This window comes from Asterias rubens, chromosome 20 (assembly GCF_902459465.1).
Source record: "Asterias rubens chromosome 20, eAstRub1.3, whole genome shotgun sequence".
NCBI lineage: Eukaryota > Metazoa > Echinodermata > Asteroidea > Forcipulatida > Asteriidae > Asterias > Asterias rubens.
This window is the reverse complement of record NC_047081.1, coordinates 11,019,883-11,043,652: the sequence shown is the minus strand read 5'-3', so window position 1 is coordinate 11,043,652 and position 23,770 is coordinate 11,019,883. Positions and strand designations below refer to the sequence as shown.

General features: G+C 39.0%; 3 protein-coding genes across 3 annotated transcripts; 2 read left to right on the top strand and 1 right to left on the bottom strand.

Annotated features, from left to right (window-relative positions):
* Positions 1 to 1,355: 1,355 nt before the first annotated feature.
* LOC117303581 (sphingomyelin synthase-related protein 1-like) lies at positions 1,356 to 5,477 on the bottom strand. The gene is made up of 5 exons (XM_033787782.1): positions 5,392 to 5,477; positions 3,687 to 4,358; positions 3,189 to 3,306; positions 2,717 to 2,867; positions 1,356 to 2,450 (listed from the first exon to the last, which is right to left on the bottom strand). Exons 1-5 carry the CDS (start codon positions 5,418 to 5,420, stop codon positions 2,107 to 2,109), a joined length of 1,314 nt encoding a protein of 437 aa, XP_033643673.1. The 5' UTR covers positions 5,421 to 5,477; the 3' UTR covers positions 1,356 to 2,106.
* A 1,251-nt stretch (positions 5,478 to 6,728) lies between these two features.
* LOC117303657 (group XIIA secretory phospholipase A2-like) lies at positions 6,729 to 8,558 on the top strand. Its single transcript, XM_033787899.1, has 4 exons — positions 6,729 to 7,053; positions 7,476 to 7,543; positions 7,801 to 7,972; positions 8,233 to 8,558. Exons 1-4 carry the CDS (start codon positions 6,798 to 6,800, stop codon positions 8,370 to 8,372), a joined length of 636 nt encoding a protein of 211 aa, XP_033643790.1. The 5' UTR covers positions 6,729 to 6,797; the 3' UTR covers positions 8,373 to 8,558.
* Positions 8,559 to 11,184: 2,626 nt separating this feature from the next.
* Positions 11,185 to 20,090, top strand: LOC117303656 (phosphatidate cytidylyltransferase 2-like). The gene is made up of 13 exons (XM_033787898.1): positions 11,185 to 11,504; positions 12,119 to 12,234; positions 13,028 to 13,124; positions 13,617 to 13,796; positions 14,489 to 14,549; positions 14,931 to 14,989; positions 15,191 to 15,329; positions 16,141 to 16,241; positions 16,621 to 16,668; positions 17,223 to 17,327; positions 17,625 to 17,759; positions 18,545 to 18,648; positions 19,337 to 20,090. Exons 1-13 carry the CDS (start codon positions 11,355 to 11,357, stop codon positions 19,455 to 19,457), a joined length of 1,416 nt encoding a protein of 471 aa, XP_033643789.1. The 5' UTR covers positions 11,185 to 11,354; the 3' UTR covers positions 19,458 to 20,090.
* Positions 20,091 to 23,770: the final 3,680 nt, after the last annotated feature.

Genomic DNA, 23,770 nt, shown 5'->3' with positions numbered 1-23,770 from the left:
TTGATTGATTGATTGATTGAATTTATTCGGATAAAAATACAGCAAGAACATACTCAAAATACAAACATGTACATAACAACAGGAGAAAAGACAAAAAAACAAGATAGAAATACTGCAGAAAATTATCCAAGGATAGCCCAAAAATTCCAACATCCCAACTCCGAACCCCCACCCCCTAGATGATTTACACTCTAGAGGGTTGCTAGGGTATGCCTAGACTGGGCCCCTGTCTTAATATCCGCAATTCACGAGCATCGAAGTGTGATGTCAGATGTTCAGGCTAGGGTTTGCCCGGTTCATACTTCTCTTCTTGCGAATGCCGTATACGAGTTTTGACGTCACGAATTTGGACGCAACGAATAATTTGCACGGATGTGACGTCAACATTCGTAACTTCGCATTCGCAGGATGTATAAAACGGGCTTTAGGGTTAGAGTTTAGGGTCAGGAGAATACACTGGACATGCCCTGATACACTCAGCTGACCTCAGTTCCAGCTAGACGGAGACTGCTCTATATTCCGACACCATGTTTCGACAACCGTATGTTCCGAGAACAAAACCCTAATTATTTAGACGCCAGAGTTCAGGAGAACACACCAGGTGTGTCGAAAAATAGGGGTGTCGGGACAGGGGGTCGGATCACAAAATGTCAAAGGAACGCACTTTTTGTTGCATAAAGTGACATTGCAATCACGGGTGGAATACCCCCCTCTTTAGAAATAAAAAACTTAAGAAAAACCGCATTAATTTTATAGCAGTTTATTAGCTCAAATTTAAATTATTTCATTTAGAATTCAAACCGTGATCAAAAGCGTGTTTTTCCTTGTACACACGTGTAAAATAGTTCAGTCATGGTACAAAATCGAATTATATATAAAAAATACTTGTAAAAAGGTTATTAAATCGAAGGCATAATTTAAAGTATATTTTTATGCAGCTAAATGTATATTAGCGTGTTTGGCTTCACCCATTTAAGGGGATTAGTTCTGACATTATTTATAATATTGAATGACATCAGGCACTATTGGTAATTGTCAAAGACCAGTTTCCTCACTTGATGTATCTCAACACATGCCCAAAATAACAAACATGTGAACATTTGAACTCAATTGGTTGTCGAAGTTGCGAGATAATCAGGGAAGAAAAAACACCCTTGTCACACGGAGTTCGGTTATATCTCAAAAACCAAATTAAATGAAACTTTTACTGGTGAGTTTTATGGTAAACGACCATATAACGACGATGTGACCTCTGACGTCACACGAAAACCATAACATGATTCGTGCGCATAGCGCCGGGCAAAACCTTTGTGTTTTGCCAGCCAGCTAAAAATTGTATGCAATCTTACCATGACTACGTGTCTTTTTGCCCGGCGAAACATGACGTATACAGTGTTTTTTTCAACAGAGGGCGGTTTGAATGTAAACAGTGGGTTCCAACTATCAAATCTTCATCCATTTGCATCATGTACTTTGAAAAAACACCATTCTACCAACTTGTGAAAAAATAACAACAATATTTTTAGTTTTTAAAAAGACAGACAAAAGTAAAAACAGTATGTCTTGTCGGAGATTTTATCGTGTTTAAAAGCATCCTCACTTTTGTGTGTATTGCTTTTTGTTTTAAATATAAAATGATTAAATAGTGTGTACAACTGTGGACTGAAAAAGGATAAAACAACGTAAAACTGTAAAGAGAGATAGTTTAAAGGACAAAACAGCGTTTGTCAAAAATTGACCGTTCTTCACTTGCAGCCTATTTGTTGTAGGTTTCTTTATATCTGAAGAAAAAACAGCAACTTTTTGTAAATCAGGTGGAAGCTAAAAACATTCTGAAGTCAGAAAAAAAGTCTGACATTTCTCATCTCTGAATTTGATGAATAAGATGTTGTAAATTAAAGATTGGCAACCAAATAAATTAGATAATGTTTAATTAAAAAAAAAGTTACTGGCCTGACGTTTTTCAACCATAGCAGAGTCTTTCTCGAAAGTCATATTAAATTTAAGATTCCAATTGAAGCCCCTCTTCATATCACATAAGCCATTTTCAAACTCTATCACAATGATTGTTCTTCAAAACAAAAGTGTCAACTGTGAACTTCGATCTCATTTTTGTTTATCTTTCTTAACTTTTCTTTTCTGCCAGAGTCTGCTCGGTGCCGGTAAACGAGGCATAGAGAACGGCCACTCATACTCATTAGGTACCACGTTATCCACCTTGTCTTCAAAGTAGGAGAACATGGGGAACCAGACCTTGGTCCTCCTGTCGGCTTGTTGGAGGGAGTGGGTGTTGGCGAGTGTGTGGTAGTACAGGAAGAGGCGTGAGGTAATGCAGAATGCGATGACCACATCGATGGAGTAATGCTCGTGGGCAGCAAGAACGAAGAAGGCCCCAAAGAGATTGAGGACCCAGGAGGTAGTGTGGAGGTAAGTCATACTTCTTGGCGAATCTATCGGGGAAAAGAGATGAAGTACTAATAATCGGTGATGTTGTGAGGCAATCAAGGAGGTACTAGTACTACAACAGTTTATTTCTGTCAAGCTTTATGGAAGGTAGTACTGCTGCAGTTTTGGGGGTGTAGGTAAAGTTTGAGGCAGATTGTTGACTGTATTGTTTATGACTGATTGGCCTGCAAATTGTTTGCTTTTTGTTTTTTGTCATGAACATTTCCTTGACATAGATTTTCAGATTGGGACTAGATCAAAGCATACTCACATTCCGTTATGAAGAAGTTAAACATAGTCAGACATATGGTGTGTCCACTGAACATGTAATCCCCACAGGTATGGACACCTGTTACGCTCATGCCAAGGCCAGACATTATCTCCAAGGCCCGCTCCATTTTGATCCAGTAATTTCCATAAACCTGCGCGACAGTGAGAGGAGGGGGGGGGGGGAAATTAATATAACAGTTAACACACCTCCAAATATAATAAGGGTTCTTACCAATATAAGATGTGTCTTAAGAACTGTAGACTCAGTACTTTCCCCCAGGCCCCGTGACAACAGGCATTTTACTTAGGTGGGATTCAAACCTACAACCTTTGCAATTCTAGAGCAGTCAGTTTCAATTTGAAATCCCTGTCAATGTGCAAAAGATCATTTAAATTCTGCTCCAGAAACTACTGAGCTTTTTCCCTTCATTTGTTTTCCTTTTTTTAGTTGAGGTTTGCCAGGATAGACGTACCTTGCCACTGCACTGCAGATGGCTGCCAGGGACGGACATTGACGTGACAAACATAGTGAGACAACGAAGAAGAAAGCACGAGCCCGTCAGGGCAAAGAATCTCCGCAGTATTATGGACCTGAAAGAAAGAAAACCATGTAAGACTAAAAATGGGAGCCTTTGGAGTGCCAACCTACGTGTGTCCCAAAAATCTCTCATTGGGTAGAGTGAAGAACTTCGGACATGTCGTTAATTGTTTGTTGCGGTGGTAGCAGGGTTTGCCTTTAAAACTTATTTAGTGCCAATTACCTTTTCATTGCACTAGTCCGTCGGAAAATAAATTGCAAATGAACAAGAAACATCACCTCATATTGGGGATTAGAGACCTTCATTTTGGTTATTAGCATTTGTCGTCCCTCATTGAAACCAACACTACATAACGAAATAGTCAGGTTCATATTTGTATCATGAAAATAGCAGTCATTATTGCAATAATGGTACACAGGGAACAAGATTTACCTGTGTTTATGAAGAACTAAGACGATTACAAACATGGAAGCCAGAGTGATGGCGCAAGTTTCGCAAGCCTCAAATGCCCACTCTATCCTAGGGACGCTGTCCAGAAAGACGTCCGGCAACGGCGGAAACTTGGTCATGTCCGGCACGCGATCGTGAGCGATGGTCATCACAAACGCAGTCAGTAGCGCCACCGACGACGCGTATATGAAACTGAGAAGCGTCTTCCCGTACTCCGGCTGGAACTTTGGCTCAGACGAGCGTCTTGACTGCGGGTTGGAATGAGAGCTTTGGTAATCTTCATCGTCACTGAAACTGAAAGCGTTCAGTTGCTGGCTGATGTGACCCAGCTCTAGGCTGGTCTCCTTGCTTAGGTAGTCGGTTAATTTGGATGATCCGTTGCTGAAGTGCGTCGACCCCGTCTCTCTTTCTTGCAGGTGATTGATCAGCATCATCAACCTCTTAATATGTGCCAAGACGGGGACGGATATTGGCGGAAGACGGAGGTCCAACTCCTTGAGAAGCAGCAAGACCTCGCCGTCAATCTCATTGTGGATGCACAACAGCTCCGAGTACTGGCCCATCCCATTCGCATGCAGGAACTCGGCAACATCGTCTGAGGTCCAATGATGTACACTCTTATTATTGGGCAAGTTGACAACAACGGCTCTCAGTCTTTAGGTATGAAAGAATTGTAAAAAAAGGTTACTTTCCAAGATTATAATTTTTGAAAACAATCCATATCCTGCCACCACTTATCCCACTCATTGTTACAAAAGGTATTTTTCATTAAGTTCGCTTAAGGTTAACTTAGATACTATTTATTTCATAATGAATGAACAATGTAAAGTTTCTATATCCCGCAACCAGAAAATTTTCCTAAAACAATGAACAAATATTTGACCATCCATGGGACCTTATACCAACTTAATTTTTTTGATTAAGAAGAATGTCGATGTCATTATGAAAATTTTAGTTTGTTTTGGAACTTGGCAAAAAGGGCACCACAGCAAAAACACCTCTTCACTCTCTGGTGCGGTGGTCACTGGCAGGAGGGGAGAGGGGAGAGGTAGTTGCGATAACGTAGAGGGTACTCCAATGGGATTTGTCATGGGCAAATGATGGGAGTAGGGAGAGGGAACCACGGTAAATGCGGTGGTGGTGAGGGCCATGTGTCGTGGGTCATTTAAGCCTGAGCTAGTGAACTGCTGAGCTGAGAGAGAGACCATTTTGGCATTTGCCAACTGAGACCATCTGAGACCATCTGAGACTGAGACTGAACAGTTACAGTTCACTGTAACTGTTCTGAAGTGTAAAGACATGCCGGATAACTTTCCGTATGGCGCCACCACTTTTTCACTCATTTTTACAAAAAGGGATATATCAATCGGGTAAATTAGATACTATATTAATTCATATCGAATGAAAAAGTGGTGGCGCCATACGGAAACTTTTCCAACATGCCCTTTATTATTGTTTGCCATCAATTGACACACAGGACAGTGACAGAGTGACCCGGCCCTCTCTCAACTCAATACAATACATGGATTGAGAGAGGGCCGGGGCCCGCCGAGTGACTGGTCACTCTGTCAGTGTCACTGTGTCAATATTGATGGCAAACAATAAAGGGCATGTCTTAACACTTCAGGACAGTGAACTGCTTTTCCCCTCTCAAAGTATATATATAATAACCAAACGAAAGATATACCTCTTTTTAGATTGTCGTGTGGCCTTCATCTTTCAATCATCTCTTTGCATTTAAGCCCAGTCAGCTGACAGGGGAGGAGTCCTTGCGAAATCACAACAAACGGTACTCTTCGACGAAATTATAGTTTAACTGTTACGTGTTATTCGTGGAGTCAGGGAGTACGACATGACGAAGCTCTCAAACTACAGAGGGCGCACTCAGCCATTTTCGCCTTTTCGAAACCACGGTTTCGGCTTTCGATTCTGATGTCAAAACACCCGCGATGCCAAGCTTGCCTGAGCCGATACTGAAGCCGAAGCCGTGGTTTCGAAAAGGGCCATATGGAATTCGGACTCTCTTTCCCTCTTATTTGTGGCTGTGGAAGGCACTAAAAACTAACCTCTACAGCGGTTCGGAACTTTTCGTGTGCTCTCGGAATATTCCGGCACGGTTCGCGACGATCCCCCACGCAGCAGGTTTGGGGAGTTGTTACATAAGAGTGGACTAACCACTAGGACCTTGTTCTGTTAATGATTTCATGTCTAAAAGATGCAAGTACTGCTTCAGACCTCTTTATTCAAGTACATATTTTGTAGCAGCAGGCTAGGTTTGGGGAGTTGTTACATAGGAGTGGACTAACCACTTAGGACCTGGTTGTTAATGATTTCATGTCTAAAAGATGCAAGTACTGCTTCAGACCTCTTTATTCAAGTACATTTGTAGCAGCAGGTTTGGGGAGTTGTTACATAAGAGTGGACTAACCACTGGGACCTGGTTGTTTATGAAAGATGCAAGCACTGCTTCAGACATCTTTATTCAAGTACATTTGTAGCAGCAGGTTTGGGGAGTTGTTACATAAGAGTGGACTAACCACTAGGACCTGGTTGTTAATATGTTCATGTCTAAAAGATCAGTACTGCTTCATACCTCTATATTAAAGTACATTAATTTTGTAGCAGCAGGTTTGGGGAGTTGTTACATAAGAGTGGACTAACCACTAGGACCTGGTTGTTAATATTTTCATGTCTAAAAGATGCAAGCATATGCAAAATGACGTCATAAGGTCATTCTCGCTCGGGTATTCTCCGATGGGGCGAACCGCTGTGGAGTTTAGTATTAAGTGCCTTCCCACTTTGGTGTGGCCAAGGCAAGAGATTCCCTAGCCTTGGCCATGGCCACACAAGTTGGGTTATCCCTCTTGGAGGGGCGTTATATTAATTTATATATGGAATTCGGGCTTTCTTTCCTCTTTTGAAATAATCCTTTTGGAGAGGGCATAATTAGTTCAATGTTAGGATTCAGTTCGGTAGAGGGCGCCCTTCCTGTTCACTGTTAAAATTTGGATTTGTTGTGTGTCGGTCAGCATCAACTTGCGTTTTGTTGCACGACCCGTTTCCTGCTGGTAAACTAAACTTTTTCCAACCATCATGATCCTCAAAAACACGTTCTTAGAAGTGTTAGCAATTGTTTGTCTACATCTTTCTTTCACAAAGCAACTGAAAGTAGCTAGTAACAACCATGCTGCAAATGACAAACGTTTCGGGGAGTATATGAATGATTTTGCGACCATTGCCGACAATATTGCATTGGGTTTGAAAACGGCTTCCAAAGCCGCCAAAATCGTAAGTGGACAGAATGACATCGGAGGGGAGGTGGACGAATGCATCTTTACTTGTAAAAATGGTGAGTATTTACGGATTTGAAATACCGGTAAAGTTTCTGTATCCTGCCACCACATTTTCACTCATTTTTACCGAGAGAAATATATCATCTGATTCTGAGTTAAACAAGATAAAACGTTAAACATCTCGAGAAAAAAAAACCCAAAACCAAGGTGAGGTCGCCAGATGACTTGTCCTGCCTCGATCGAGTTGAACAGGCCCGACACTAAAATCACTGGCCTCAGACTTGTGTGGTTGTACAGGGTAAAATTTGAGCCCTTGGTCGGCCAACTTAGGCCTTGCTTATTAATTAGTTATAATGTCAGAGGACTTGGCTGAGCCTGACATGTTATAACTCTTAAGCGAGGCCTATGTTTGTTATGTCATGGCTATAATTTAAATAACTGAAGCTAGACCGTAAAAAACCTTACTTTTTTTGTACAGGTGGGACAGCAATGAAGAGACCTGGGTACAGTCCTGAAGTTAATGGCTGTGGTGCTTATGGAATACAGGTAAAATTTCTATCCCCAGACGTCTTGGGAGGAAATACCCTTTGACTTTGAGGAAATTGTAAGTTTGTACTCACCCTCGTCTCGTTGCCTCTGTGAAGTTTCATGCAGGCTTGTTCTCTTTATCAACGTGTAAACATAGGTACCTGTGAGGACTGAGACAGTTTCAAGATGTATCTTAAGATGCTTGGGTGTTGAGAAAGTTACACAAAGATTATGTGTTCTTATTATTGTTGTTATTGTTCCCACCCACCCTACAGTTTGATCTGTCTTCATTGCCCGGCGTTGAAAAATGCTGCAATAAGCACGACAAATGTTATGGACAGTGCGGCATGCCTAAGCTGACGTGTGAGGATCAATTTGCCAAGTGCCTTGATGGGGTGTGTGATGTCATGAAAGGAGTAATGAATTTCAACAGTGAAGAGCTTGAAGGTAAAATACTAGACTTAAGACGGGGGCCTTGAATTTTCTTTGCATGCATTACACAACACACAGGACAAACGGCTTTACGTCCCATCCAAAGGACGAAGCAATGAAGAAGTGTCTTGCACAAGGAATAATGACACAAGTGACTGGGACTTGAACCCACACTCTGCTGGACAGAAACACAAGAGTTTGAAGTCAGTGCTCTTTAACCGCACGGCTCGACACTTCCACTTAATTTTATTTTATACTTGTTTACTTTCTCTAAGGTTGTCAGATGACTGTTCAGATGATGGTGATGGCCGTCTTGGAGCTGGGGTGCCAAACATACATAGACACACAAAAGGAAGCGTGCATTTGTCAAATAGACAACAGAACGGACAGGATAAAGTCAAAGAGGGAACTCTGACCTGTCACATGATATTGTAAATCTAGCGCCGAGAAAGCAGCAAGGGACCAGGGCCCAATTTCATAAAGCCAGTAAGCACAAAAATCTGCTAAGCCAAGGGAAAGCTTGCTGAGGAAAACAGGTTACCAGCCAACATTCCATAAAGTTAACACTGTTGCGACTAGTGCCCCACTAATTTTTTGCATAGCAAGGAATTTTGTCAAGCAGTATCTTCTGCTAAATAGCTTTATGAAATTGTGCGCAGGGTTGGATTTCACAAAAAGTTAAGACATAGTCTTATCTCAATTTAGGACTATCAGGTACTTGTTATAGCTGAGGACTAGCCTTCAGTTTGTTATAAAAGGTTGCTAAGACTAGCCCTAAGTTAGGACTATCTCTATGAAATTATACCCCTGGGTCTAGTTTAAAAACTGTTATGCAGAAAATACTGCTCAGCAAATTTATTTGCTTAGCAAAAAATGAGTGGGGCACCAGTTGAACAATGTAAACTTTATGAAATTGTGGCTGGTAACCAGTTTTGGTTTAGCAAGATCTTTTTGTGCTTAACAAGTTTTTATGCTTACAGACTTTATGAAATTTGGGCACAGTTTGTTGGCAATGCGCCTATGGTTTGTTGTCAGCACATAATAATAGAAATAACAAATTTTTATATAGTGCTTTATTACAGGGATCTAAAAAGTGCAGAGATAAGCTTTTTTCTATATTTTAAAAGTAAGTTTGTACTGACTTTTTTGAAACGTACTATGTTGGGTTAATTTTAAGCTTAAATGTTTGCTTACCTTTAGAAGTAAATTATATAATTTGATTTCATCTACCATTGAAAATTGACATACCACTTTTGTACACAAAGGATACTAACAACCTGCAACTTAGCCTCTAATTAATGTTGAACAGTACTACTTTTTACTTTACTCAGAATTTAAGGAAAGTTTTTCTGGAACTTTTAATATTTTTATTTTGTATTTATTAGTTTGAATTAGAAAACTTTTGGAAATATTTGAAGTATATAAGTTTGCTTTTCTATAAAAGTGTAGACAAGTATGACAGTCATGCCTCATCCTAAAAAGCCAACAATTATTATTTTTGACAACTCCGAGGCATCAGCCATAAAAATAATAATAATAAGACTTGTAATGCGCACATATCCACCCTGCTGGGTGTTCAAGGCGCAGTAAAACTAAAAACAAAACACAACACAAAGAAAAACAGACACAACAAAATTAGTCATTGAAAACCTGTGACATAAGATAAGTTTTGAGAAGAGACTTGAATTTTGTGGTACAAAGACAGGATCAAAGATTAAGTGGTAGAGAGTTCCAGATGCGTGGCACGGCTGAAGAAAAAGACCTGTCACCTGTTTATTAAGGGACTGATGAAAATGTTGAGCGGATGTCTGAAATCTTGGTGACAAAGAATTTCTGGAACTCATTTGCTAAGTCCTGGGGTCGATTTCACAAAGAGTTAGGACTAGTTCTAACTTAGTAGATGGAAGTGGATGGAAGGACAGGGGTTTTGGGCAACAACTTACCAATTATCTTGAAGAGCTTCTTTTGATCTCCTGAGGATTTTTGAGTCATGATAAGAACGTGATGGGATGTCTTAAACAGGTTGACAAACTTTTAACTTGTATGAGCCTAATTAAAACAAAATCTGAAAGCTTTTATTTGCATCTATTTGATAAGCAAACAACATTCATTTGGGAGTTTTGGCTTGGTTTTTGCACACTGTGTGCCATCTCATTATTAGGAATTATACAGAATTGCATGATTTTATGAAATCCCGAATTTGTTATAAATGGTTTGTAAAGATCATATTTTTGTTTGGTGTTAAAATATATTTTTAAAGGTGAATGTAAACTTGTTTAATTTTTGAAGAAAATAAAAGAAGCATTTTTATGTTAAAACAACAGTTGAACTCTCCATTTATGTTTTTTTCTTTCAATTGTTTAAAACAAATTCACTTTGAAAAAAGTCCAGGAGAAAAAGCAGTCGCCAGGCAGTATGTATGTTATGCAAATTAAACAATGAATATTCATTATATTTTGCAAGAAGTTGTCTCATGAGAGAAACAAGTATTTTCCTCCATGGTTGAATGCAAGTTTACAAAACGCAAATGCAGTTCAGAATAGGACAAGAGGGGTTTATAAATAACTGTAAGAAACTGTTAACGGAAGGGCCGGAGGGGTGTTTTTTTTTTTTAATTTTTTGTCTCTGCTGACTGCAATTGTTTTACATTGCCCTCATTTGTCACCAGGGTAAAATATATAGGGGTTGAACATTAATTCGTTGTTCATTTTGTTCTCCCTATCAATTTTACTGTTCCTCCTTGTGGGTTTTTCTTCTTATTTTTTTGTTTCACTTGATCCTGACCAAAATGGCCATTAAATCAATCATAGAGGACTTGTGACAACGACTTTCTACGGGCCACTATTTTGTTGTAATTAATTATTATGCAATCGCCCCAATCATCCACTAGCCTAGCGCACCGATTGCACCCCGCCCCATCTCCCCATCTCAGCCGGCCATGCATGGTGCGATTTTACAATAAAAGAAATGGTCCAGTCCACTGAACAGACAAGATTACTGAAGATGGGTCTTAAAAAACATCAACAAATCACATTGCAGAAATCTTATATCGTGGCAAAATTAGTCAGGTTTCCTCCCCCTGACGATAATTCAACCTCGCTTTCATTTAAAAGAAAACATCGACTCCATACGTTGTATCATGTACGTGCAGGGTTGACCGCAGGAACAAGGCTGCTCAATATTAGTGGAGATCTATGCAGACAAAAAATAACAGTAAACACCCACACAAACTCTAATGACGTCTGGAAACTATATCGTTATTTTCATTAATTTTTGTTGACCTGCGACGACCGATGGATGTGTCGAAGAAACGTCGCTTAAAATAGCTGTTTTTGTACGGCAGAAAGCGTTTTTGAGACGAAAGGTTCCTCTATTAGGGTTTAGGAATTGAGCCACAATGAGTGAGCTACGGCATCGGGAACCCCTGGGTGGAGAAAAAGCGGCAAACGAGGGGGAAAATAAGACGGCAGTTGTAGCCGAAGAGAAAAAAGACCCGCAATCATCGGCTGCTGAGGAGGAGAAGAAGCCTGTGGCAGAATCAGGAGAGGTATGTACGCAGGGTGGGATGATAAACAAATAGAGTAAGAAGAGCTTTCACACCAAGCAAATCAAAGACATGACATGATGGACATGGAGAATAATATTATTGCATTATTATAATGTGGTCTATTGTGAATGTTCAATATTTCTGGTGCATAAAAAAAAATGTTTTTGAAGTATATATATTAATATAATATTTTAATATTAAATAAGATAGTCATATATAATATATAATATTAATAATATTAATTAGTAACTAATAATAAGGACTTTTTTATTCACTCATTCATATTTCATTCCTCCATTTCATGCTTACTTTAATTTTAGAGGTTTATTCAAAATCACATTGTAACTAAAAGAAAGGCTGAATTTAGATTTTGAAGAAAGATGCTAATTGCCAAAGATTCTTTGAGTTTGAAAGAACATCTCAAGAACATCTCAAAAACATTAAAACCAAACTATTTAATTTGTTTAAAAGAATGTTATTGTTTATCCTAGTATTTATGACTTTGTTATTATTATTATGAGGTAAAATTTAGTTCTGACTCATTTTCCAATCGAGTCCTCTACCATGAAAGTGGAGAAGTTTCTCACCCCCTTGTCGTTTACTTTATTATTCAGAAACCCGCCTCTGGATGCACTCCACCTGAAGAGATTGGTCACCCACAGATTGCAGATCCTCCCATCGCTCCGCAGAAAGATACAGTACCGACTATTCTTAAGGGATTATCCCCACGGTAAGGATCGCACGCTCCCTGAACAATAATCCTGCCACAAGAAGAACCCAAGGCTCGATATTGACACTGGACCGAGGCCAGTGATTTCAGCCTCGGTCCAGTAAACTCATAACCTAACAAAAAAGAATAACAAATCCGGCAATCTTTGTGTTTTTCAATTGAATAATAATACCAGTATGGCAGTGGACACTATTGGTAATTACTCAAAATAATTATTAGCATAAAACATGACTTTTTAACGAGATGTGGAGAGCTGTTGATAATATAAACATTGTGAGAAACGGCTCCCTCTGAAGTAACATAGTTTTGAGAAAAGTAATTTTCCACGAATTTGAATTTGAGACCTCAGATTTAGAATTTGAGGTCTCAAAATCAAGCATCTGAAAGCACATAACTTCGTGTGACAAGGGTGTTTTTTCTTTCATTATTATCTTGCAACTTTTACGATCGATTTCAGCTCAAATTTTCACATGTTTGTTATTATATGCATAATGTTGAGACACACCAAGTGAGAAGACTGGTCTTTGACAATTACCAATAGTTTCCAGTTTCTTTAACAGAAAGCAATTATATTCAAATGTTGACTTCGAGTCTGGTAATGCAATTCTGAGCTTGAGTATCAAAATATACTTACCCATCAGTTTAACACAAATGTTTTCCTTAGGAAGTTTCCTCAGTTGTATCAACAGATTGCTATTAAATTTAGTCCCATGTGTTGTTCGGTTCTCCAAATGGTGACGTACTACAATATACTTCAAATTTTTATTTAGTACTCTTGTTATTCCCGTTTCAGATGGCAGAATTGGTTTATCCGTGGCGGTTTCTCCATCATTATGGTCATGGCGTTTTCGTTAATCATATATGTGGGCCCGGTCGCACTGACTTGTTTGGTAAGTTAATGCCAAAAACAATTCTTCTTAGTTGTGCTTCTTAGTAGGTAAAATGGGTGTGGTAGGTGAAAACTGATAGACTAGTCAGGATAAGCCTACTTCATGAGAAAGATATTTGGATAAAGGGCCAATTAAGATTAGAACTTTTAAAATTGTTATAGACCGTAATAAACAAATATCACACCTGGAATTTCAACTTTGAGAGGGCATTTTTGACAGGCGCTTCCAGTGTACAATCTTAAGAGTCTATTGGAAACTTTTGAAGGGGCACCAAGACCAGAGGAATTGTTCTCATTACCTCAAGCTACACAATACCTTGCATTAAAAATGCTGAATGTTGAAGCGTCTTGAGCCTCACTGAGTGATGGACATGAGCGCTGTATATAAGAAGCCACTGTTATTGTTATAAGATGTTATCTCTAATGAACAGATGGAGTGATACTGATTGTTCTTATCGATTGTTTTTGTTTTACTTCTTGCTGCGGGACACAGGTGCTCTTAATAGAGATGATGTGCTTTCATGAGATCATCACCATCGGGCATGCCGTCTATCGCTCGCAGGATCTTCCCTGGTTCCGCACCCTCAGCTGGTACTTTCTCCTCTCGGCCAATTACTTTGTGTATGGCCAGAGCATGAAGGACTACTTCGGGATTGTTCTCCATAGGGATCTGGTGGGTGTTTTTATCCAACTTTAAATCCCTTTGAATAATTTCTCCTCCAACCCACTCCATCCTCCACCTCAATCCGTCCTCCACCATACCGTGGTTAAATCTACGGGTGCAAAAAATCAGGCAGGTGCAAGGAACAAATTGCTTACCCCCGTATTCTCTTTGTAGCCAGAAAACCATGTGTCCATCATAAGAAGCCACTGTTATCATTATTTGGTGCATAATGCGTACATGTATGCGCAATGCGTTTTAGGATGAAAATACACACCAAGTAATTCACATAAAGAATAATGCTGCAGTGTTGTCCCGTAACAGTGGTTAACTGGCCAAATGACAGTAAAAAAAAAAAAAGGAAAGAAGGACTAAGTGAAATGACAAGCTAACTGGTCCTGTTTGCCAGTCACTGAACAATTTATGAGCCAACTCTGATGCAGTTCGCAATGATACATGGAATTATTTGCGATAATGCATGACGGAAGCATAGTTTTGTGGCCAAAGTGTGATAGAATCCCACAGTAAACCACACTCCCTTCTTACAAACTTGCTCCAATAGTTATCTAGGATCACATTAGAAATGTATTGAGCTAGTGTTGCTTTGAGGAAAGACGGTTTCTTTTATGTGCCATTCACATTTATTGCAAGTGTGACACAATGACTTAGCAAACTGAACTTTATTTCTGTTTTTCATTTTACAGGAGTTTTTGCAGCCATTCATTGACTACTATCGCTTCATTGCCTTCTGGCTGTACATGTTTGGTATGTGAAATGTTTTTTAATTGTTATAGATCACCGTACCCAACTCATTCCAGACATTCAAGAGTAAATTAAAAGCGCATCTACTTTTTCGTAGCTTTCTTTATACCAGCCCATTGTATCTTCGTAAAATGCTCTTTATAAGTCTTATTTATTATTAACTCTTAGTAACGATAGCCAGCGAGTTGAACACACTCCTGTTCCTTCTCTCCCTTGGAATGCCCCAGTAGAAAGAAAACAAATATCCGAAACGGAAATGCCCTTTAGATGTTAGGGTTGTAACATTCCCCTTGAACCTCATACCTATACAAACAATTTATTGTGGATTATTGTTTGTAAAGTATAAGTGTGTTTTTAATTGTGATATTTGCTTTTGTTTTCCAGGTTTCATGCTGTTTGTACTGTCCCTTAGGAAGTCACAATACCTTGTGCAATTCACGCTGGTAAGTCATGAAGGGTTTGCATTGTGTTAGTGATCCCTCAAGCGCAATAGGAATACAGAAATATATAGTCCTGCTCAGCATTTAATGTGCAACGAGACTGAAGCAAACTAGCAACAAAAATAACTTTTTTTTTTTCTCTTTTTTTCCCTCAATTTTGTTAACCCTTCCCAACTTAAATCTCTTTGATTTCCTTGTCGGTAGTTTGGCTGGACGCACATAGCTCTGCTGATTGTGGTCACACAGTCTAACCTGATCGTGCAGAGCATGTTTGAGGGTTTGATTTGGTTCTTGCTCTCCACGACTGCGGTCATCTGTAACGACATCATGGCGTACATGTTTGGTAAGAAGGATTTTAAAAAAATTGTTTTTACCCAAACACAAAGATGTGTATTAGCACTGTATACTCAGCGGTACCCAAGCTCTGTGAAAAAAAATCACAGGCATATTACTCGGGTGGAATTTGAACCCACGACCTTTGCGTTTCTAGAGCAGTGTCATACCAACCAGACCACCGAGGTTGCCCGGGTAACCATCGAGTAAAGAGTGCAAACACACATCGGTGTAAAGGGGTAAAAAAAACAAATTAATATTCTTTATCCCCGATACAAATTTCCATCTGAGAAAGAGTTTAATACCCACCTCAAAATAAAATTTCAGAATTCATTACCCTTTTTTCTTTCCCAAACCCCCACTCCGAAGGTCGCTCTAGTTCAGTATCTTGCTCAAGGGCATAAGTGTTACAACCAAGACAATACTTTCAAATCCAAGAAATATTTAAAATTTAATTTCCAGTTGCAGAATTTATTTAGCAACAACAATTCCTTGACCATAAACAAGCTCCTTGATATATCACGGACATGCTCAAATTGAGATCTTAACAAAGACATCTTTGTTCGTCTTCCTCTTGCTCCCTTTTTTGTTGTGCCAAGAACTTGCCATTCAACTTTTCAGAGAAATCATCCTCCGTATATATCCCTAAAATGTGGAATAAGCTTTCTGTACAAATTAAAAAATGGCAGCTTACTTACATCTTTCAAGACACTCCTAAAATCTCACCTGTTCTAGCAGGCTTACTTACTATTCAACTATGTAGCGTCTTAGAGCAAACTTTTTTTGATTGATTGATTTTTTTGTTTTGTTCTTCCGAACAGGATTCTTCTTTGGCCGGACGTCTCTGATCAAACTTTCTCCCAAGAAAACCTGGGAAGGGTTCATCGGAGCTTGCTTCTCCACTGTCATCTTCATTGTATTTGTAAGTTTGTCGAATTAATATTATTTTTTAGTTTTACCCATATACACCGATGTGTGTTAGCACTGTATACTCGGTACTTACCCAAGCTTTGTGAACAAAATCACAGGTGTATCATGTAATTCGAACCCATGAGCTTTGCAATAGGAGACTTTCCAACGCTAGGTGGCAGCAGACATACCGGGTAAATTTCCATTGTTTACGTAGTTCTGAACATGCGCATAATTCTGAGAACAATGGATTTACCCGGTAAGTCTGCTGCCCTCTATCGTCCCAGAAAGTCTCCCATTCTAGAGCAGTGTCTTACCAATTTGGAGTTAAAGGAATACAGAAAATAGAAGCATTAGAAAATATTAATTGTTGTTTCTCTCTGTTTCCTCAGCTTGCCAGTCTCTTGAAGAGATATGAATTCTTCATTTGTCCACCTGAGGTGAGTACAATTAATCTGTAGCATTTGAAACTTTGCTAGTTGAAGTATAACTAAAAGAGGTTTGCGGTCTCCCGATCAAAACATATTGATCGAAACGTTGAGGCGTGAACCACCGGTTCTTTTCAGAATTAACGCTACTCAAAAGAGGTTTTCACTTTGTTTTACAGCAAATCCCTCTTAGTTAAAATTTACCAATAATAAAACACAGATTGTATGTAGCGCTTTGCCTACCGCCATCTTAAAGCACTTGTCTTAACGGGCCCAGATGCATAGAGTTGCTATAAGACAAAAAGTAGCTAAAGTCAAAAAAATTATGCTTTGTAGAAAAAGGTTATCAGCCACAATACAATTAACGTGTACTGTTTGTGACTGGTTTTCTGCTCATTTTTGCTTAGCAAAACACTAATTAATGACGCTTAAGTTGTAGAATAATATTTAAAGTGAAACGACCTAACACTGATTGGTAATACTAATGCCAACAACAACAAAACTAAATAACTAATAATAAACAAACAACAATTGAGGGGGGTTGATGATGATTTTTTTTTTTGCAGTTTAACGAGGAACGAGGTGTGTTTGTGATGGAATGTGAACCTTCTAGTACGTACCAACCAAGAGAGTTCAACGTACCCATGGTTGTTCAGGCAGCTCTAGGCCAGGTAAGGCTTAACTTCTAAACTTGTTGATTTTGTTGTTGTTCGTTTGTTTGCTTACTTCCTTGCATTTCTACATAATAACAATAATATGCAGTTCTTATGTTTAACAAACCCAGGGGCCGATTTCACTATGCAATAAAATTCATCGCAAGTATTCCTTTAGAGATTTGTATAGTGACATCCGACTTTATTTGCAGTTAAGATCAATCTTGGCCCTTTGTGAAGTTGGCCCCCGAAGAGGTTTCCAAAATTCCGTTCTCCCTTACTCTCTCACTTTCATTGAATCTCTATATATTTCAGATTGGCATCCACTGGGAGACGTTTACCACCCTGCCGGCTTACTTACATGCTGCTATGATTGGCCTCTTTGCGTCACTGGTCAGTCCTTTCGGAGGATTCTTTGCAAGCGGATTCAAGAGAGCCTTCAAGATCAAGGTAGGTTACCAGACAAAGTCAAAACATCTGACATTGTTCTCTAGCCCTATTCACACAACTCTATTCCCCAGCGGCCAGCTCTTTCACACTTAGATTGCTATACCCCTGAGCTACCGTAGGAAATGGGCATACCCCATGGAATAGTCAACCCTGCTCTGAAGTAGCGGGAAGCGGTAAAACCCTTGGGTATTGTTGAAATGTTCCACCAAAACCCAGTTGAATAGGGACCTAGGTAGGGACAATGTGATCGTTCGCTTTGGTTACTGTGTGTGGGGTGAAATAACTTCCGGGGCCTCCCCAGTAGGGTTGTGTACCTGGGAGATCAGAGACTTCCGAGGCAGGTGAATCATGCCAGATTTGGACCTTCAGAACCTGTTGGTTGCCTGCCAGAGGATTTGACCCACTTACAAGTTCGCCTTTGTTTCTTTTTAATTTTGTGTCCACAAATATTTTCCCCACCCTTTTTAATGATGTTTTCTCAATTCCTGTGTGTCTGTTTAACTCAAGTAATATTTTTAATATTGTATTTAACATAGTATTCTTGTACATATATTTTTGATGTAATTTTGTTGTTAATCAAATGCCATTAGTCTGTGACTTTTTATTTGGTGTTGTATTTTTATATAAAAATAAACCAATTTTGAATTGAATTGAATTTGAAAGTTTTGCTTGCTTAATGCTTTGTGTATAGTACAGAGCGGCTTAATCTCCCTGAATCTGCAGAAAGTTCTGCTTTGTTGGAAAAGGTGATAAACAAGTGCCTTATTTTGGTTGTATATTTGAAGGACTTTGGTGATGTGATCCCAGGGCATGGAGGAATCATGGACCGTTTTGACTGTCAATTTCTCATGGCATCCTTCTTGTATGTGTACCTACACACCTTCCTCAAGTAAGTCAATGTTTCTGTCTTTCAAAGTAGGGTCAAAGGTTGGTTTTTGTCAACAAAATGCTGATATATTATAGGCAACATTATAAAGAAACATACAATAAAAGTAAGCTATTTCTGCAAGGACATAATCGCTGGTTTATTCAGGAATATCTAAAAAATAAAACGCGCCCACTTTTGAAATGAAATTGTTACAGGTTAGTTTTGTGGTGACATGAACATTTGTGTGCCTTTTAATTCTGTTTACCTCTTGGCACGCCATACCATTTGGAGTGTCAGAGGTCACTGGTTGGTAACAACACAGCTTAATACCAGTGGAACGTGTATCTAATATTTATATAGGATTAAAACAATCAAGTGGTTACAAGAGAGCCTAGGGTCTTTGTCAGGTGGAAATAGAGTTGTCCTCTGACCACATGTCTGCTGTTGTGTAAGATAACTTGCCTCACGCATGACCAGTCAGACAGTGCAGTAACCAGTGGTTGTTTTAAAAATTTAAACAGTTTGGTAGCGAGAGGGTTAACATAGTGTTCTCACTGCCTCTAGCCACTGGGCAATCTCGGTGGTGTAGTTGGTTTGACACTGCTCTAGAATTGCAAAGGTACTGAGTATACAGTGCTAACACACATCAGTGTATATGGGTAACAAAAAACAAAATGTAGGGTTAACATAATTTCACTTTTGGCTCCAGATCTTCCCATTACCAGAAACTGGTGCAGCAAATTTTCCAACTGGAGGCGGAGGACCAATTGTTAGTGTATAAACAGCTCACAGATCATCTCAATAAGACTGGCCTGCTACCCGACATGTGAGTGCCAAAACCCACACATCAATGCAGAGATCAAGGTATTGAGTCAGCAAGAAGTACAGGTACCAGATCTTGTTCATTCGCAGTACGTTAACATACAGGGTGAGGAATGCCATGTACTTACTATCACCCTTAAACACTTGCTTGTGCTAAATAATGTAATACCTGATACTTTGTCCACCAGTCTGTAGGTAGGCGAAGTAGTCTTAAAAGATACAATGTTAAAAATCTATCTTAGATGTCACCAACCTGTTCCTAGATTTTCCCTGATAAGAGTAAAGCGTTTGTGAAAGCTATGTTAGAGATACACGACGTAGACTAACTTGTTGGTTTAAACGTAGACTCACTCACCTTGCTTGATATACATAACTGCTGTTGTACTGCCCTCTGTTGCCATTCTGCACAACATTTGGGTCAACGCATAGAGGGCCTCATTCATTGGTTTACAGGTAGGGGGGCTCCAATCGAATGAAATGAATTGAAAGTCTTGTAATCATGACTAATATATGTATATAGTGGTGCTGAGTTAGGAAGGGAAGATATTTATAACCCAGAAGTTCCAAGCGCAAGCATGTGTAGTGCGAAAACAGAAATGTTCATTCGAGTTTGTTGCAGTGTTTCAACACAAATGTTTAAAGAACTGTTAAATGAAGAACTGGAACTGTGTCGCCTTTCACTTAGGTTAATATGAAAAAAAAACCTTGACCAAAAATTAAATTATGTAATATTTTTGGAAAAAGCTAATAAAGTTTTTAAAATAAGGTAGCTACATGTAATGTTAAACATGCTCTCAAAATGTTTTTGATTAAAGTTCATTTTCATTCATTCAAGATCTATTAATGGATTTTTTACACATCCTAGAATTGCGGTTTGATCCGTGTTTCATCAATTAAACCTCGGGGGACCTTTTAGCGCTCCTCATAATCAGTTGTTTGTGTTTTGTAGCTAAATGGTGTGTCTTTAAATGCGGCTAATAAAAACACTATCGGTGATGTTTGCCACACGAGCCTTAGTCAAAATTAATTACCACTTATTATGATAGCATTATCATTTTAGAATAATTTAACATTAAAAGTGATCCCTTTTTAAAAATTCATTTGGATGTAAGTACATTTATGTTAAAACTATTTATGTATTTTAGGTGACCACTTGATAAAATATTATCTGTATTACTACTATTATTATTATTATTATTATTGAATATTGGTTTTATGAGTGTGCAATAGTTCCGTCATTATATCAGACAGTTGTTGTATTACAGAGGTTTAAGCCTAGATTATGCTGCACATTAGCGCGAAGTGAACTTCTTAGTCATCGTCTTAACGTTCCTTCAAATGTTCCATTAGAAACAGAAACTTCCCTCGCAGATTTCCTTTTGAGGAAACACTGCCTCGCCCTTACAATCATCATTCTGTACTTACTGAGTAAGTGGGGAGTTTCTGCGTTAGCTGTGTAACGAAGAATGCAGAGTAACGCGGAGTAGGCATGCCCACATTAACAAGTAAAACTTTCCTGACGATGACTAGAGCAAGCTAGTCGAAAACGTTGAGACCAATTTCAGAACTGACTCCGCGGCAGTACAGTTAATTACGATCCTATAAGCTAAAGTAGTAGTCCAGTCTAATTTCTATACCATCCGCCCTGGTAATAGTTAAAAGCAAGACAGTTCTTTTCAGAACTGAGAAGTCTCCCAAACCTCCGATTATCTACTCCACGGCAGTAGAATAAAGCAAGACAGTTCCCTAAGAACAACTCTACCTGGCAAGTAGATACACACGTGGTGTTACCGCAAACCAAATATACATTGATAACTCACCATGCAATGCCTCAAATCCTATATAAAACTTTCCTGCTAACCCGTGAATAACACTTTCTGAAAAGCAAGGACATAAGCGTTGATTCTTTGCTTACGGTTAGCAGAGTAATGAAGTTGGGCTCAGGTCTCCATCATGGAAGTAAGCTTTGAGGCTAAAGTTTAGTTTGTAGCCACATCAGTTTTCAGCATTTGATGGTGCCATCAGGTTCCAGTAGGGCCTAGTAATTTAATTATTCATGACGACTCACTATATTGAGCGCCGTGATCTTGTTGGAATGGCGCTATACAAATCTGGTTATAAATGATTATTATTACTATTTGTCCTCTTACAGACGCACTGAAAGATACTGTAATCTAATAGACCAGAGGTGGATGTCACAACGAGTTAAGACCCTAAATATGTTTAATACTAGTTCTTAGTTATGACTATCCTTGTGAAATTTACCCCTGGCTTAATAGGCATTGTTCATCACTCTAAATCCATAAGTAGGTCAGGTTTCAGGAAACAAAATGTCAATTAATATATATTATGGATGTTCTTTTTGGGGACCAATGCTAGACTTGTAGAAAGAGAGGCTGGCCCCTTTTTCTGTATCAAGGTTTTGGCACTGGTATTACCTTGATTATTTAGGGAACCAAACTAGATAGACAGTGTTGAGTCTGCGCTTAGATTTAAACTGTACAACGGTTTACCATAGCTTAAGTATGATTACTACTGTTATTAGTGAGTAAATCCAATGAGACGCAATTCATATCACCTTGCCTTTCAGAGTTGAAGCAAATAACATGTCCTTATGTAGTCTTGGTGCAAGACGTTCATGTTGAGTTAATAAAACCTCTATGGCAATACCATAGCCCCTGTACACTCAACGCTAAACTTGTGCAAGTATTCCACCGTTAGAGGGTGTTTCTGTAAGCTGCAATCCAGCCAGCAAGAATGTTTTGAGTGTGGTGATCTTGAAGTTTGCCTGCTATCGTTCTATAGTAATGTGTGCGGTGAGGAAAAGTGGATCAGGATCATGATATAGTTGAGTGATAGTGAATAACAAGGTCTTGCACTTAGACCAGCCCCGATGAGATGATCGGGAAAAAAAAAAAAGTAAAGCAGAAGTATGCACTGCACCTCCTGGGCATTGTACTTATTCAGCTCATTTCTTTCTCATTGACCAAATCTTTTCTTAAAATAAATCGGGCATTAAAAGGATATTTATGGGTAAAACCAAAATTGTTAAAGGATACTATTTAACTTACTAACAGAATTAATGTGCATCAAAGTGTGGAGCAATTCTGCAGTGAGGGAAGACATGATAAATGCTGCAGAATAGTGTGCAATTGTAACAATTGATTGTTAAGAGATCTTGGTGATTTAAAGTCTTGCTGCAAGACGTTTCTCGTTTACCTTGCACGCATCCGCTCATTCAACTCACACAGTAGCGTCCGCCACAAACCTATGGTATAGCACTCGAACCATTAGTAGAGATACCACCAAGAGAAACATCTTGGACCATTTCTTGCTGGGTGGTAGCGGGCACTATTGGTGAGTTGGTTGCGCTGTGCGTGAAAGTTAAACAAGGAGCACCTTGTACCAAGACTAGGTGATTAGCTGTCAGTACTGAACATACCCCCAACCTCCCACCTATCTAATGCAATACACGTACATCTGAAAATTAAGCTAAAAAGTAGCTTACCACAAAACGACGGCTTACCAGGACAAGGTTACCAGTGAAAATACTTTATTACTCAAACTGTTCTTCACTGGTTTCCTGCTTAGTTTGGCTAAGCAGGAAATTGTTAAGTTAAATTTCGGCTTGAAAAGTAGCAGCTCTATGAAATGTAGGTCAAGCAGTAAGAATGCAGGAGGAGGCAGTGTCACAAGGGGTTGTTGTTGTTGCTGTTATTTAAAAATTGTATCTGACGAAAAAAAGTTCTGAGCAGATTTCCCCCTTTTGCATTTTTGAAATATTTTTTAGTTTTTCATTGAATTTGATACCCAGCCTTCACATAAAGTGGATTTAAAATGCCAAAATTGTTGCTGTACATATTTAATTTGGGAATAAGATTTACACTCTGAAATCTGATTCTTGTATTGATTACTTAAAGGCAGTGGACACTATTGGTAATTGTCAAAGACTAGCCTTCACATTTGGTGTATCTCAACATATACATAAAATAACAAACCTGTGAAAATTTGAGCTCAATCGGTCATCGAAGTTGCAAAATAACAATGAAAGAAAAAAACACCCTTGTCACACGAAGTTGCGTGCGTTTAGATGGTTGATTCCGAGACCTCAAGTTCTAAACCTGAGGTCTCAAAATCAAATTCGTGGAAAATTACATCTATCTCGAAAACTATCAGTTTTAAGGCACTTCAGAGGGAGCTGTTTCTCACAGTGTTTTTACCATCAACCTCTCCCCATTACTCGTCACCAAGAAAGGTTTTATGCCAATAATTATTTTGAGCAATTACCAATAGTGTCCACTGCCTTTAAAGGTCAATGATT

Coding starts and splice junctions, on each gene's coding strand:
- LOC117303581 (XM_033787782.1), bottom strand. CDS start 5,420: ATGAAGGCCACACGACAATCTAAAAAGAG. Junction 2,868..3,188: donor ATCTGCAGTGCAGTGGCAAG/GTACGTCTATCC, acceptor ACTGTCGCGCAG/GTTTATGGAAATTACTGGAT. Junction 2,451..2,716: donor TAACTTCTTCATAACGGAAT/GTGAGTATGCTT, acceptor TTTCCCCGATAG/ATTCGCCAAGAAGTATGACT.
- LOC117303657 (XM_033787899.1), top strand. CDS start 6,798: ATGATCCTCAAAAACACGTTCTTAGAAGTGTTAGCAATTGTTTGTCTA. Junction 7,054..7,475: donor CATCTTTACTTGTAAAAATG/GTGAGTATTTAC, acceptor TTTTTTGTACAG/GTGGGACAGCAATGAAGAGA. Junction 7,973..8,232: donor CAACAGTGAAGAGCTTGAAG/GTAAAATACTAG, acceptor ACTTTCTCTAAG/GTTGTCAGATGACTGTTCAG.
- LOC117303656 (XM_033787898.1), top strand. CDS start 11,355: ATGAGTGAGCTACGGCATCGGGAACCCCTGGGTGGAGAAAAAGCGGCA. Junction 12,235..13,027: donor CTTAAGGGATTATCCCCACG/GTAAGGATCGCA, acceptor TTCCCGTTTCAG/ATGGCAGAATTGGTTTATCC. Junction 13,125..13,616: donor CGGTCGCACTGACTTGTTTG/GTAAGTTAATGC, acceptor TGCGGGACACAG/GTGCTCTTAATAGAGATGAT.